The sequence below is a fragment of the Dinoponera quadriceps genome, unplaced genomic scaffold, assembly GCF_001313825.1.
Source record: "Dinoponera quadriceps isolate SergipeBrazil2010 unplaced genomic scaffold, ASM131382v1 scaffold6593, whole genome shotgun sequence".
NCBI lineage: Eukaryota > Metazoa > Arthropoda > Insecta > Hymenoptera > Formicidae > Dinoponera > Dinoponera quadriceps.
Genome location: NW_014560506.1, coordinates 67,546 through 84,554, shown reverse-complemented (window position 1 = coordinate 84,554; position 17,009 = coordinate 67,546). Strand labels below are relative to the sequence as shown.

Genomic DNA, 17,009 nt, shown 5'->3' with positions numbered 1-17,009 from the left:
ATAATCGGGATCGGCGCGCGTTCGAGGCGACGTGGCACCTGCCATCGTAATTGGTAGCCTCGGATGCCCGCATGGGCCGCGAGTGTCGTCGTGTATCCCCTCGGCATCAAGTAAGGACCCGATTGAGAAAAGTCGACGGAGAACGCCGCGGCACGCGTCTCTCACGGTTATCGTCGGCGTCGCTTGAATCGGTGCGCGCAACCTCGAGCGTCGTAAAATATCTTCTCGAAGGAAAGGGCGAAAACATCCGCTATCTATCGGAACGTTCGTGTCGCGCTACTCGAGACGGTCGTAGCGCGTCACAGCGTGTTAATAAAGCCGAATACGACGGATCAATTTCATCGATTACCGGGAATCGAGCGATAAAGGGCGCCGTAACGCCGCGATTTCGTGTTATTCGGGTAAACACGCGCGCAAACAGGTTTCGAGATACGCGGCACGTCGTGCCGCGAGCACGCCTTCTGTTTGCAAAAGCGAGGAGGATCCCGAAGATACGAATAAGATGAAATAATGCCGGAGTTGACGTCCTTGCGTGTTGGGAAGAAGAAAAAGACCACATCGGGACGTAGGTCGTCTCCGACTTCGTCGCGTTCGCGCGTAGAATCCCCGCGACCGAAGCGTCCATCAGCCGGATAAAATTGAAAGATAACGTTATTACACGCGACGATCATTTGCGAAAGCTGTACTTGAATCTCCCCTCCCCCCTCTCCCCACCCCTCTCTTTCTCACCCCTCCCCGCCGCGCGCATATCGCCCCGCGTATCTTTCGCGAAACGCCACGCAGCCGATCGCGAGTAAATTTCGTGCGAGTTCCACCTGCCGTTTCGTTTTCAGGCCGGCTTTTTGCTCTCTCCTTCTCTCTACCTTTCTTTCTTTCTCTCTCTCTCTCTCTCTCTCTTTCTCACATCTTTCTCCCACTCTCCAGCAACTCGATACATCTTTCTCATTTTCTATTTTCTCGTGTGCCCGAAGTAGCATACATCGTACACACGGACGTGCGCGTGGCGGCCCGCGTAAAAAGCCGCCGCTGCCGCTGCTGTCGCCACAGCAACGAAGTCGCACTGTAATTAGTGTTAATGAAAGAGTTAATGAAAGTGTTAATGAAAGAGTTGTCGTGTTGTGACAACTGTCTTGCTGGTGGAATTTATCGTTACGAATTTATGAGAAAACTAAACAAACGAAAAGCGAAGGATAAAAGAGAAATCTAAGCGAACGAAAAGGATATCCCTGTGTGCAGAGTGCCTTAGGAGATTCCCCCTCCCTTCTCCTCCCAAGAAAGGACAGCGTAGGCATTTTATTTATTTTGTTACACGAATATTTACACTGACCCGACCACTGTTATCGACCGAACCAATGGAAATGCGGCTAAGTGTGGCGATGCAACGATGACGAAGTGTAGCAGCGATGACGCGAGCCCGTTCTTTCATTCCACCGCAGTCTTTGGTAATCGACTCATTATCTCGCTAGAGATAATTACGACTGGCCCGAGGTGTAATTAACAGAACACCGGCGCTAAGAAGCGAGGGAAGAAGCGCGCCCCGCGCGCTCGTTATCTTCAAAATCTCCCCGTTAGTTCTCTCCCCCTCCTTCTCGCCCTTTTTCCCATGCCACTTCCCTCCCCACCGCTTCCCTTCCGTACCCTTCGCCCTACGCGGCTCGCACTTATCCTTTTCCAACTCTCGAGCTCTGGACCGCACTTCGATATCTTTTTTGGCACGCCCCCTTTCGGGGATCCCTTTTGGGGTTTGTCCTTCGTTATTACTCGCCAAGATTATCGAGGTTTTTAGCACCTCCGAGCAGCGGGCACCCTCTTCGACCGGCCATTTTTTGCGTACAATCCGTGAATCGATCGTACCTTCCGCGCGAATGGGCATCGCGGCATTTTCAGAGGGTGACGCGGCAGTAAAGTTAATTACATCGGAACACAAACTTTATATAAGTGGTCCCCTGAAATTTCTGCCTCGCCCTGAAATACCGTTTCGGATAAAATGTTATATTGGATAAGAATAACGCGGCGAGCGGCGCGAGTTATTTGCGCGGGATGTTGGACATCGCGCCTGAATCGCGCTTAAATCGCGCAAACAAAAACACGGAAAATAGCCGAAGTTTGTCTCTCTCACCCCATTTATCGTCACGTCGTGATCACGAGCGTAGCCTTCGCCCACAACTCGAGTCGAAATTTCAGCTATGTCAAACCTTTCATTCTGCGACACAGTAGAAACTAAAACAGCAAAAAGAAACTAGATTTATACTATTATAATTCTAATAATATAATTTATTTCTACTTCGACCCTGATGATATTTAAAATTTCCGTTTCTGCTGTTTTATCGTCGAAATAATTCGCTTAACGTAGCATGAAAATTCAATCTGTAGAATTGAAGGAACACGAGAAAAGTTAATAAGTGCTGAGAAAAAGAAAAATATCTAAAAAATAAGAAAATATTTGTCCGGTGGATATTAATAATCGATGTTTATTTAAATTCTGACATTTAAATATATAGAACACACAATTGCTTTTATGAGGAACTACAGATTAAAAAAAGAAATGTATATCTTTCTATTTCAAATAATTTTCCCTCAGTGTAAAAGTATAATCCCGAGGGACACGTGTGAAAAGTATTATCCTCAATTGCGAATATTTCGACTCTCGAATGGTGAATCCTTTCCCAAACTTCAGAGACGTGTACTTCCACAAATACGCGGCTAAAGTTTCGAGGGATTTTGAAGAAATTGGTTTGACGGATCGACTACCTTAAGAGCGTCAAAGTAGCGTCAAATTTCGAGCGGGGAACATTCCTCCATATTTCTCCCGCGCGATCGCAACCAGGTGTTACCGCGCCGGCAGGAAACGTTCGCCAGAGAAGGACAGACAGAGAGAAAGAGGGAGGGGGGCACATTCCAGTATTTTATTATTATTATCCGGGATTATGCGTATCCGCACGTCAGGAGGAGGAGGAGGAGGCACTGACGGCAGCGGTGGCGGTGAAACGGCGAGAGAGATATTCGAGTGTTTTATTATCCGGCGATCTCTCTTCGCCGGTGGTGAGCCTCAGGACGAGCCGTGGCAGACTGGCGGCGTGGCGCGGCACACGGGGTTTCTCAGTCGCGAGTCATCGGTAGGAAACAACGCAAGTGGGCCTCGCGTGCGCGCGTCCTTGACCGCGAGACCTTGACATCCGGGCGATTGCATCCGACCTCTCAGGGTAGACCACATCATTTCGTGAAAGTGGAAACGCGCCGCAACCGCGCTCGCTCGCGCGACACGCTCGGCGTATATTTATCGCTGCATCCCTCGCGCCGAGGGCTCGGGGGATCCCCGACGAGCGTTATCGTCATCATTATCATCAGCTGCTTGATATTCGCGCGTCAACGAGGCGCGAGCCCGTCGGAAATCGCGATGCGCGTGTCCCTCATTGTTCCTCCTTTGTTCCCAACTCGCTCGCCGCCTCAGTCGCTGCCGCGTTTTCGCGATCTCGCGTTTCCCCGATGCGTTTTCTCATCGGTACGACGAGAGGGGTGCACGACACCGCCGGCTCAAGGCTGACTATGCGCCGGCCGGATATTTTGTAAGTAATTAACCCCGCGCGTCGAATTTTTCTCAACTCGCCTCCCTCTGCACAACAGGCGTATAATAATGATTTCGTTCGGGTTAATGCCAATGGCGGGCGTCGGAGTTAATCGGCGTGCCGCGCGCCTCCGTGATATTTCACCGCTGCCGCGCGGTATCTGGCGCGGTTCAAGGAGAAAGGTCCACCGAGAGAGCGCGGTGTATTTTCTTCTTGTTTTTGCTTTTTTCTCTCCTCCTCCCCCCCCCCTTCCTTTTTGTTTCTCGCGCGGTGTCTTATTCCCCGGCTAATGTATTCAAGGTCCCTCGGGATTTAATCGATTAATGCGTAAGGACACGATTCGATTCTTCAATGTCGCCGCGACGCGGGCCAAACGATTATACCACCAAGGTGGGCCCCGCGGTCCCTACTCAATCCCGACGCCTGTAATTAAGACTATCTCGGAATATCTGACATTCTTCGGCGCCCGGTCGCCAAAGGGCACCGGTGACAATTTAGATAACACCGTCAAAAAACCACACCGGCTCGCCGACCGCTGTATGGTAGCAGGTAGGCAGGTAGGTATAATCACGGTGTACGGCCGAGATTTACCTCTCGCGGCGAGAAAACACCCCGGGACATCACCGGAGTCCGGGAAGTCGTAAAGCGGCATCGGACCATTATTCACGGCGGAGTTTTCGCGGAGCATCGACGGGAAGGAGAGAAAGACAACGTTCCCTCTCGTTCCGTCGGCTCAACATGAATTTCGGAAACTGCGCGGCCGATCAATTGAATGTACGTGAAATTGTCTATTTTAAATATATCCTGCATGCAACTTTCTTGAAAGGGCGCTTTATAGAAGACTCGCGCTCCAGAGCGTTAAATAAATGTTGCTTCATCGTCACCATCATATCTCTTCCTCTCTCACTCTTCTTCTCTACATTTTTTACACGACTTCCAATATCATTTATTAGCACATTGTTTCAGACATTCAAAACGTCATCTTTTTGTATCATTGCTATGTATTCCAAGAGGGATCTAGACCTCAGAATTAAATAAATCTCTACTCCTCTCTCTTTCTCTCCGTCCCTTTCCCTAATCTTAACATCGTGTAAGCAGGACTTAATATTAGCCCGGCGATAAGATGCAAGGCGATAAAAAGCCCGGCGACGCCGCCGTGAATGGCATCATTGTTGAGACGGCGGCGACCACGCAATGGTTACAGAACGACGCAACGTTACGGGGCAATTTCTCAACGGTTAGGGAACACGCGAAGGCCGGCGATTGAAAGTGTCATTGAATAGTCGGAAATTCGGAACGACGCGTCCGTCGGTTTAATTTAAGCACGGAGTCGCGCATTTTCGGCCAATCAAGCCGCTCTTGTGCGAGAGGAACGGCTCGCATTTTCGGTAGCCGGCCCTTTACATTTCGACTGATATCGGCGTTCCGAATCATCGGCGATCAACGGACGGTAGCCCCTGGATTGAGATCCTTTCAACGTCCGAGGATCGAGCCTTTGTCGGAGCGGGAGGAATTCCTGCGGGACGTTCGCAGTCGCGCACAGATACCCTAACCAGATAGTCCTGGATACGTGTGCCGTCGCTTCCTCCCTCCCTCCCTCCTTCCCTCTCTCTCTCTCTCTCCCCCTCAGCCTTCCCTTTGTGCGTTCACGTGAAAAATGACTCGTCGAGTGATCCACCGCGGAGGGACGCGGGTCCTCCTCGAATCGCGCCGATGGCCCACACGCACACACACGCATACGCACATTGAACACAACGAGTCGTACGATAAATCTCCGCCGTGGAGAATCGCCGTGTCGATCGTCGATCCCCGGGATCCTGTGACGATGCCGTTTCTACAAACGTCCTTACGCGCGCTCACCGACGATGAAGACGAATGATACTCGGCGTGGGGAGAAACCGCGATTACGTCGAATCGAATTGTGCCAGAGGATCCGCCGTGTAAAGGCCTTCGCGCACAGATTGTCGGAAGACATAAATTTGAACTGAAAAAAAAGCAGTATCCGAGTACCAAATCTCACGAGTATCACACGATACCTGAATATCCGGTACACAGGTAACACCCGAAGGATTCGAGTATCCAGGTACTTGTGATACCCAGGGTAATTCTCTGAATATTCGAATATTCAAGTACTCAAATAATATCTGAGAAACTTTAATATTTATATATATTACTAGGCTGATTTCAATCACAGAATTAGTATTAGTAGTCAGAACTTACCAATAGCATTAGCGGGATGAAAGTAAAGTAGGTATCTCGTGTACGAAATGTGCGTAAAAAGAGACGAGTCTGATCAGGATCATCGCGAAAATTCTTAGTCGCAAATACGGGTAATTAGATGCAGATATATCGATATCGTTAACGAAAGCACTTCGAATACAGGATTTAGTTGTACGCAAGAATGAAAATAATCGGCTCTTTCGCAAGTGCGCGACATAAAATCAGATTAAACGAAACTGGACAAGCAGATGTTCGACATTTTTGCGGCACATTAAAAATGACGCGAGACACATAAAACCAAAGAGTAACCTTATTGGCATAAAATTTTATTGATAAGCGGCAACTTTTAAAGTCACACCACTAAATACACGTTTGAACGGGTCTTGTCTTCTTTATCCCCCCCCCCCTCCCCTGCCCCTCCCGTTCAGCTCGAGAGGAAGATAACGGGGTAGAAATATAATAAAACGACTAGGTCGGAACATTAAAGCTGCCTACCCTACAAAAACTCTATATTATCGTAGGCAGATGTTCGAATACGTATCATCGTGTGCTACACGTGTCGCTTCATGGAAACAGAGATCGATGATAATAAAACCGGCAAGGTCGCTCGCGTAAAAACATGGAAAAATCGCAAACCGGGTAATTCGCGTGTTGTGTATCATTAATCAACGTGACGATGCGCACGCGGCGATCGATGGGTCGGTAAAGCTTTTGTCTTTTTCTGTTTCAATGAGGGCCTGCGCGACGATTGTCACGGCTCCTGCGCTCGCTCGTCCGTGCATCCAAAGTGTCATCCACGGTGCTGCCGGGAGTAATTGCAACGTTACACGCGCGCACGATTCGTTGGTATTCGCATGTACAAATTACAGACGAATTCGGAATTCAAAGTCCCGCACACAGGAAAAAAGTGCTAGATTCGAGTAAATAATTACTCCTTAGCAAATTTTCACTTAGATCAAGTAAATATGTTACCAGATCCGAGTAAAAATTTGCTAAGGAGTAATTATTTGCTTGAATCTAGCACATTTTTTTGTGTACAGAAGTTCGGTTCTTAGGTTGTTTGTCAGGGTCAGCGATAGACGACGGGACAATTCTGAACCAATCTCGAATATTATTGTCGACGAAAGAGCGAGAAATACCAAGAAAGTGAAACGTAGTTAGCGAGAAGATTTTATTTATTGTGCGTGAGGAGCGAAGAACAAAGTAGCGAAGCGAAGAGTATCGCCCATAGCTTGATTAACGGCATGCACCTTCCGCATGCGTGCACAAGGCTGTATATATTTATTTATCGGTGATGCCATGGCACGAGCGGTATTTCATCTCACGAATTAATCCGTCGCGGCAAAAAGAGCACGTAGACGTCACCTTTTCTTCCCTTCCGCGGGAGATTCAGGAAAGATAAATCAGGAAGATAAATTCCGATAAGCGCTACCTTGTCGAACATTTTTAAGCGTTACAACAAAGTGCACGCATCCCCCGTTAATGTGCGTGCATGCACGCGCGTTCTGATGCAAAGTGCGGTTTAATTACGGCATGATATGCGGTATATCCGCTTCCAGAGGATAATTGACGCTACATCAATAATACGCGCCGTTTATACAAGCGTGTGCTCACTTAATGCTCTTGTACGATATATCGATTAACTTTATTCATTATTTATGAGCTGTTTATAATCAATTACTTATCGGGAAATTCGTCAAGCATACTGCCAGGCTTCGTAATACCTCGCCTACGTAGTGTATTTCTAATACGTTAACACGCAACTAATTCAACAAATAATTCCCAATTATTGCACAACCGCGATGAGTCCTCCCGTCATTTTAATTGTTGTCGTTGTAACTCGAATATTTTTACATCCTAATACTCAGGTACGTAGTATTTGAATACTCAAAGTCTCGGGTATTACGCAGATATCGAGATGGATCGTCCAAACTTGCGAATCTCACCCAAATACTCGGGTACTACTCAAATACTCAGGTAGTGTTTGGATACTCAAACTTATGAGCTCCACTTAAATACCTAAATAATACTCGAGTGTAATACCCAAACTTCCAGGCACTACCGAGTATCCGGGTAGCAAGCAGTTATGGATTTGCAACGCATTCGTTCGTTACTCGTCAGACTCATTGGAATTATTAGTTAATGGTTAGAGTGAACTAATTGTTAGAAAAGATCGATTCAGGTCACGTCCGAAATAACCGGACGCTTAAGTACCCGGCCAATATCCGAAAGACACAGATACTCGGGCTATAATCGATACACCCGAGATACCCGGAATTGATACCGTTACTCTTAATTTCCCGTCGCCGACGAATCCGAGTTTTCTCCTTTCGTTTCCGATAGTGTGACGACATTTTACAAAGTCTTCGAGATGCTATACGGATTAATCGGCAACGTCGGTATCCGGTCAACCTGCTGCGACATATGCTAGCTTGGCTCACGCACCGATACGCGTACCTGCCCGGCATGCGTTTGCGCACCATATGTGTCGCCGATTACGTTCTGCCCGGCAACCCCACATGGCCTCTCACGAAATAGTTACGTGTGTGTGTGTATGTGTGTGCGAGTGTAAATTCTCTCCCTCGAACTTCCTTTTCTCGACTCGCCCACCCCGGGGCACAGAGAAGGTACCTGTGCACTACATATGACATATGCAAACCGGTGTCGACGTGCCGACACGTAAAAATCCATACTTTCGAACCGAACCTGCGTCGCGCGTGACAGCCGATGCACGTAGCAAGAGAGATCTTTCTTCTGCGTCCTTCTCTTCGTCAACTTCACGATGATCGATCGATCGTCCTGATCGCACAAAGTCCATCGTGAGTAATCGCGACGATTGACTCGATTTGAAACATCATGCTCTCTCTCTCTCTCTCTCTCTCTGTCGTGGATATGATTAACAATTGAAATATGAATAAAATATGAACGAGCCGCAAACTGTGTCATTATCCCTTTTACTTGAATACGTGTCGAACTGTTCACGGTATAACGTATAATCGACACAAATCAACGCCGGTGTATTATTATATCAACGTATTATCGGGCTAAACCGCGCTAAACGCCTCCGTTGTGAAGATAACGGGGGGAACAAAAGGGGCTCGGGAATTGTAACGACTGCACAGTGCATCCACGGTCCATACCTCATCCGGCCAACCAGAAAGCCCCTAATCTCTATGATCGCGCGCGGGACAATGATCCGAGCAATCTAGCATCTAAAACCGCGCCCGAGGCGCGAGACGACTGCAACGCGCCTCGGACCGCGGTTGCATCGCAGCGGAGGCTCGGGAGGATTGACTCGGACGAACGCGGCATCGCTCATCTCACCATTCGGCACGGTAATTAATTCCACGGTAATTAGCGGCGTAGTGTTCAGCCGCGAGAGCGGAGAATGGGGATATCGGAGTGAAGCTACCTCGAAAGGGAGAGAGGGGGAGAGAATATAATTACGGAATAAATTCCGACTGGTTCAACCGAGTTTCAAGGTAATAAGACCGTCGCGCTTTTTATCTCGCGCCGACTGAACACGTCGATGCGCGAACGTTAGCGGGCGATACGGCGAGATAACAACGACAAGCGCCAAACCGACGTCAACGTCGATTTCCCGACGGTGCGATAGATATCACACGACGATCTTTGTGCGCCTCGCGCTCGCCACTTATCATCGCGCGCGCGCGCTCGAGCACTCCGAGACGCTTTCTCTCTCTCTCTTTCGCGCCTCCTGAACCGTGAACCCTTATCGTGAGGCATACTCGAGGCTCGCTTCCATTATCTATCCAAACCGTCGGATGTCGCTCTACCCGACGTTTATTTATCGCGTGGAAATGTCCGGCGGGTCCCCGCCGCCCTACAGTGCCCCCTCGCGCGTCGCCTTTTCGACAAGGAGAAAGACAGAGCCATAAAAAGAGACGGGAAGAACTGCCAGGATCAAGAGGAGAAAAAAGAAACGGGGAGCATATACCTGTTCCACGCGCGAGCACGCATCGCACAAACACGAGTGCGCGCGCGCACACACATGTGCGAGCGAGCGTACGCATCCCCCCCTCCCCCCTCCACACAAGCGCCCTTAAGCACGAGACTCGACCAAGCACGCGTGCGTCCTCATACTCGCTCGCTCGCGCGCTCGCGTACGCACGCACGCACGCAACACGCACGCGTACGCTCCGGCCGGTGAGGATAAAACCGGACGAATGGAGGGGAAGACCCGGTGGATGGGAGTAGGCGCGCGCCACAAACGCGAGGAAGGGAGGACGGCTCGCGTCTTTTCCCCTTCCCCTTGATCGTCATACGCGTTTTCTCGGGCTAGTGATGGCAGCGAGCGCGCGATATCGTCCTTTTCCACCGATAACTTCCCTTCGGATCAGGCCGCTCCGCGATAAGGATAACTGGCAATTCGGCGTGTTTAAAGGCTTGACGTCCTTCGGGGATATCGATATCTATCTATGTAGTTGTGTCCCCCCCTCCCCCCCCCTCTTGATGTTATCTACTACCTTTCGCGTTATTACAGTTTTCTCGCAGTTTCACAAGGAGAGATTGGGTTTGTTACCGGCGTGTTCCAAGAGGACGGTTGACATTTTTGCAAGCCGCCGACCTGCGGCCGATAGTCGTTCGTCGAAGGGGACGTTCGACTGTTGCGCGTAACTACGATAATCTCTGCGGTGTTTACAGCGCGTGCCGTATCACCGAGATACACGTTCCGCAATCGTGCCCATCGCTATACTCCTCTGCCGTCGCGCAGCTTCTCCCCACCGGCCCTCTCGGATACACGTACGTTCCGTGCCACCGGGCTCCCTTACCCTCCTCCGATACCTCTTCGTCTTCTGCACAGCTTCTCTCCAGCCGCAGAGACCTCTCCATCTCCTCCCACTCCCTGTTCCTCTCATCGTTCCTCCTCTTCTTTTTCCACGGCTTCTGTCCTCGTCGTGCGCTCTGCACCCCGCTCTTTCGCTGTCTCTTTCCGTCGGCAGGCTCGGGCCCCCGAACCAGCTTTTCTTTCTCCCGGTAACTGTTCAAATTTCGATCCCCGAGACACCGCGAGACCGGTGGGGATGTGGACCCTTCGCATGTGCGCGCCAGTGTCTCTCAAATGAGCGGCGGCGGGCCCCGATTGAGCGGATAGACAAAATGGGGCCTCATCGATTTATCGGGCCATCCAATTTGCCGATTGGCTTGTCCTCTTACGAATGGATCGCGGCTGGATTCCCGTTCACGGCCGACGGTTCGCAGGAACGCTTCTCCGTGACTCGGTTCCCTGCATCACGTCTCCCGAAATGAGACCCTTTCGCTCGTCGGTTCGTCAACTACCTCGAATACGCGATAGACACCGTAATTGTAATCAACGACGGGTGTGCTCTTACAATGCCGATCGAGAGACGCGTAGTCGGGTTAGTAACGACGTACCAATACGAGAACGATCGAAGATGAGAATCTCGGGCAGCGTAGGGCCTTTGGGGCCGCAGTAGTGGGGAATCACGGGGGTATGAGGCGTTGCGGGCCGGTAGGACGGGGAAGGGGAGAAGACGAGGGTTTAGGACCCGGGATCGAGTACGAGGGCTCGTGGAGGGGATAGGCGCGTGCCCGCCCCAGCTATATAAGGCCCCGAACCCTCCTTAGCTAGGCATTTCGGGAGCCAGGACCGTACCATCAGCATCGAGGGTGCGGTTTTGTATCACACTTCCCACGCTTCTCTTTAACGTTCGGTCGAGTAAATCTCACACATACGCACATTTTGTCCGTTTTTTAAATCTTCACGATCGCGCGAGTACTGCGAGAGGTGTAGTTAACGAGGTTGCATCGGGCCCACCTCGACGTGAGGAGGTTTTCCATCGGTATATCGAGCAGCGGAGTCCACCAAGGTCGCCTGGCACGCGCTGCTACAACTTCTGCTCCCGCGTGGTGGGGGGGGTTCGGGCCAGACCTTAATGGGGCTCAAGGAGGAGAGCGTCCTACCCATCATGCTGAGCGTGCAACAGCAACATCACCACCACGGCCTTCACGGCACCTCGAGCGCGCAGACCCATCGCGGCAACGTGATTGTCTCCACCAATAGCATGCCGACCAGCAACAACAATAGCGGCACTCTGCAGCACGGATGCAAGCGATCGAAAATCTACGGGCAGCCCACCGGTCCGTACAGCACGGTGCCGCATCAGCCCGCCTCGGTGGCCAGGCGAAACGCGCGCGAACGTAACAGAGTGAAGCAGGTGAACAACGGATTCGCCACCCTGAGACAACATATACCGCAGAGCGTGGCGCAGTCACTTGGAAGTAGTACGACCGGGACTCACGGTGGTTCCCGTGCCGGCAGCAAGAAGCTGTCGAAAGTGGAGACCTTGAGAATGGCGGTGGAGTACATCAGGAGTCTCAAGCGTCTGCTGGAGGAGCACGACGGCACCAACGAGTCCAGCGGATCCTCACCGACTTCTTCGACGTCCTCCAACTCGCCCATGTGTGGTTCCGAAAACGGGGTCGATTCCGGCCACCATGCGGCGGAACTCCGACTACGTGGTAGCGTCACCGGGGAGATTCGTCATCACGACAGCCCGCACGGATCCGACTTGCACCGGCATCAACACCTCAGGCAGAACCCGAGCCCGACCTTCGTCCCTACGACGTGTTCGGAGGCGTCGAGTTCGCCAACGCCGAGCTTCGTCTCCGAGGCCTCGTCGGCCGGGAGCCAAGGCTACAGCACGCCGGGCACGCTTTACACGATGCATTCCGACAGTTACGACAATTACGAGCCGATGAGCCCGGAGGACGAGGTGTTGCTGGACGCCATCACCTGGTGGCAGCAGAGTCAGTGAAGACGTCTAACGTCGATTTCGTCGCGGGCCCTTCCTCCTCAAGGTTAGTGTCCTAATCTTATCGTTCTTGTAATTGTAATAACTCACGCCAAGCGCGATTCGTGATCACGGGTAGCGTCGTGTGCTTTAATTGTGAATGTCGAACTCAGCTCGCTGTACTCGCCCGGAAACTCTTTGCGACTCGGTCGGTTGCCGGTCTGTGCTTCTCGTCGTCCCGTCAATCGCAACTTCGTCCACCTACATAAGGGGGATCTCTTCACTATAGAAATCGTAACACATAACAACTGTTTGTTGCAAGAATTCGCTTTAGAATAATCACTTGAACGAGACCTGGTAACCGATCGGACGACCGTGAGTGCATTCGATAACCCGATCGAAAATTTCCCCGATCGGTTCACCCTCGATCCGCCAAAATGTTTCTCTTCTACCCGTCCTCGCCACCCTCGCCCGTTGACAACCGTAGATTTCATCCAAGGATGAATATCTCGCTGCTATGTTACCGCGGGGAAGCCTAAAGAAATTTCCGACTAGATTTGTGACCTTGCCCCCTCACAATGGCGCGCGCAAACCCTCGCTGAAACCCCGTCCATTCAAATCGCAGACTCCATTCAGAGGGGCACCGCGTATACATTCGAGGAGCGACGCTTTTGTGCCGCGATTTCTTTCACGGTGCGTTAACGCACATACGTGTGTACGTGAGTGTCGGTCCCTCTTCTACCGTTTTTTTTCCCCGGCCCTACCGCCCCTCCCTCCTCCCTGCCCCACCCCTCTCCGCCGCCCCTTCACTCTTCGGTGGCGTTTCAAGTCGGTCGATCTTCAGAGAGGACACTTTTTTTTTTCTCGGACGGATATGTACATTGTATAAAGTGAATTTTACGATGCAAATGGAGTTTAACAGCGACGAAATATGTGGATCTCCTTTTTTTGCATATTGGAAAACTGGAATATCGTTTGAATATCGTGTAACAATGATTGAATTTCTACGGTAAATCGCAACGTTGTGTGACGATTTCAAGTAACTGGTCGTTCATCGAGAGATTCTCCCGCTGCTAGAAAATATTCTCGAGCTTCTTTATAGGTTCCTGGTAATTTTTTCCTTTAATTAGTTTTCCCTCTTCCTTTTTAATTAAAAGAGAAAATGGAGAAGAACAAGTGCACGAGTACAACAGAAAATAATCGATCGTCTCGAAAGCCCGCGCGTTCGAATACGACTCTAATCTTGATGGACGTAACTTTCTCGTCAAATCCCTTCGGATATCTCAACGTGTCTTCCCTTATCCCCGTCTCTCACCTTTTCCCCGTCTCGCCGTCCCTCTCTATACACACATCGGCCTGTCCCACCTCTCCTTTTTATGAGGACGATTTCGTTTGCCGCGTTTAACCTGAATGCATCTTTCAGGATATTCCCGTCCCCCGTTTGTCAGTTTTTGAACCGGTACGATGCCCTCTACTCTCCTCTCTCCTCTCTATCTCTCCTCCCCAGTTTATTCCTCTCCCCCCTCCCTTCCCCTCTCACCTATCCTTCTCTCCCTCTTTCACTCACGAAGAGAGGGACGCCCTTCTAGCTAAAACCGCCCTTACCTGAAATCATCCCCTACTTCTTCCATCTCGTATACCTGCAGAACTCCTTTTTCATCATTCCCTACCGAGGAGAAACCCGTGATCTATTCGAGGGAATCGATATCACGCTGAAAGCTCGAGCCTCGAATCTCCGAAACGTCTGTGAGCCTTATCGAGATATAACGTAATCCATCTGTAAAATCTCGTTCAATGTTCGACGATTCGCTCGTTTAATAAAAAATCATCGTCTCGTCTATTACAACGATTTATCACGCTCGTCTGATAAATTCCTCTTCGCTTTCTGTTACAGCAACGAGTGCAGGGGCAGGATCGGGTCTAAAGCAAGTATGAATCGTACAGGCGAAACTAAGAACTACCGGAAGCAATTGCTGTGATCTAGTCATAGTATTTCTGTATTTATCATCTCCAGAGCGGATACATGGTCGATATACGAAATCCTGCGAAGAAAAAAAAATGTATTATCACTCTCTCTGTCTCAGAGCGACGTCCGTATCGATCGTCGAAGTCGTTCTCGATTCGCGTCGAGTTCCAAAGTACCTTGAAACGTGATTGAACCGTTATTAGGCGCGCCGCCGAAATGCCGCACATCGAACGCATTGCAATTCTAAACGCTGTGTTATTTTCTTGCTTTCGTAACTTATTTTAGCGCCGAAACACTTTCTCGTAATTCCGTCGGGGCCAAGAGCGAACGTGTCCTTGAAGATCGGGCGCGCCTGATCGGCAATTGATCTATTATTTATATAGAGCGTTCCACGACGAGCAGTACAGTCGGGAAAAAAGACGTCGAAGATCGCTCGAGTTCCGAGAACCGCGAACTTGCGTTGTTAATCTCCTCTTCTTCATAATTTGTCAGATTTCCCACTCGAACGGAGAATAACTCCTGGTGAAATCATTTACTTCGCGACTGTACCGAACGTTGCGCGACGATAAGCACGTACGTCTCGAGCGAATTCCTGTGACGGACGAACGAAACTGCCCGAGAAATCCGACGATGCGTTATTATTTCATAATTACTACGCGTAGCGTTTTATTTTATTATTTTTATTAAGATAAACTTTCTCTAAAATGATTGATAAGAGCCACCAAACGATCCCGAAGACCCGAGTGCTCGCGCACCACTCGAACTTGCGGGCATTATCTGGGTTAAACTCCTATCTACGTAAAATCGCGGGGTGGGCACACCCGCACACCCCCGATTCTTTATCGTATATAATTTAAGAAGCAATGTACAAATAATTATTAGTGCTGTCAATACTCGGCTAGCCGAGCGTATTGGGTACTACTACCTGAGTATCCAAGTATTGCGCATCTCTGTAAATAATCGACGACGACTCGTTAAATATATCAAATGATGTTACGAACAATTCGTTGAAATTGTTATCGAACCGTCCCCGACTTCCGTCCATCTTCCTCGCCCTTCCCGCAACGATTCGCGTGACGTATCTCGCTCGTATCATACTTGCATTAGTTTCTCTACGCAGCAAACTTGATCAGATCGTACGCGTTATACGGCCCCTGATCATTTCAAGCTAAAAATATGGATTGCCTCATTCATTTCGAGCTTTACGATAAGAGCGTATAAATGATGCCGCACACGGTCTCTCTGTGTCTCTTTATCTCTTACTCTCTCTCCTCGAACTGCCACATTTCGCACATTTGCCACTGTGTGTGTGTGTATTTTTAACTGAAACGCACCTTGTTTCGCTGTAAATTATGGACAATTACGTGCTTCCAATTCCGCAGGTGTGCGACAATTTTGTTTTATTTCGCGATTATAAATTACCATAAGCGGCTGCAAAAGAGAATACAACACCTGTCGTACACCTTTTACATATGCTTTGCGTCGGTTTTATTTTGGACATGTTATACTATTACGGATGCCTATTTCTCCAACATCTACGGGTACGTCTCGTAGGTCGGGGACAAAATACCGCGCGATATTCTCTTTCCGGTCGAGCTCGATGGTCCCTACAAGTGACTGCCTGTTCTTATCGTGTGTACATTTACATCGTAAAATTGTTACACCGTCGCCCACCTATGCCGTTATCTCAACGACTTCGTAATATGAAGTCCGTATCAATCGTCAAACACAGTTTTTTTTTTAATAAAAAATAATTCAAAGAAAGAATAGGAAAGAAGAAGGAAAGATAAAGAAAAGAGGAAAATAATATTTGTTATTGTAGCAGAAACCATCATTGCTATTGCATTTTAGTTGCAACAGCAAAAAGATTTAGTTGGCATAATCAAATTAGCGAATTAATCGTAATTAGGGCAACAACAGTTCTGGGTGTTGCCAGGATAAAAGATATTTTACTGAATGAGTCTATCCTTAAGTTAATTTTGTTAGAACAAAATAATGTTTTCCTACATTTACTAATTTGTTCTTACAGCAAAATAATTTGTAGATTCTGCAAAATAATCTAGCAAATGGCAATTAATACTCTCAACAAATCGTTTTGCCGTCCACATAATAATCGACAGATTTTGCTACGACAGCATAAAAAATTTACTGTGCGAGCAAATTATTTTTCTCTGTCGACGGAGAAAAGATCGTTCCTCTGTTTGAAAAAGAACAGAGTCGACGATACCGCGCGGTGCAGGGCGGAGCTGGTCCCGATTGGCCCTGTCAGTGTTCCTGTGGTTCCTCTTGAGTAAATAACATGAGAGAATCACAGTAATTTCTCTGTCGTGCGCCCCTTTCGGGGCTGCCTCGCGATTTTCGGAACCGCAAACGATTCAAAACGACTAAATCAGTGTGAAAGCTCGGATGCAATTGTGCGCCGCGATTGACTCGCAAAATGCGACGTGTCGGCATTCCGGCGCGGTGTCAAGCCGAAGCGTG

At 49.4% G+C, this 17,009-nt stretch overlaps 1 protein-coding gene across 1 annotated transcript; it reads left to right on the top strand.

Annotated features, from left to right (window-relative positions):
- The first annotated feature begins 11,701 nt into the window (after positions 1 to 11,701).
- LOC106750836 (achaete-scute complex protein T5-like) lies at positions 11,702 to 12,586 on the top strand. The gene has a single exon (XM_014631436.1). It carries the CDS (start codon positions 11,705 to 11,707, stop codon positions 12,584 to 12,586), a length of 882 nt encoding a protein of 293 aa, XP_014486922.1. The 5' UTR covers positions 11,702 to 11,704.
- The last annotated feature ends 4,423 nt before the right edge of the window (positions 12,587 to 17,009 follow it).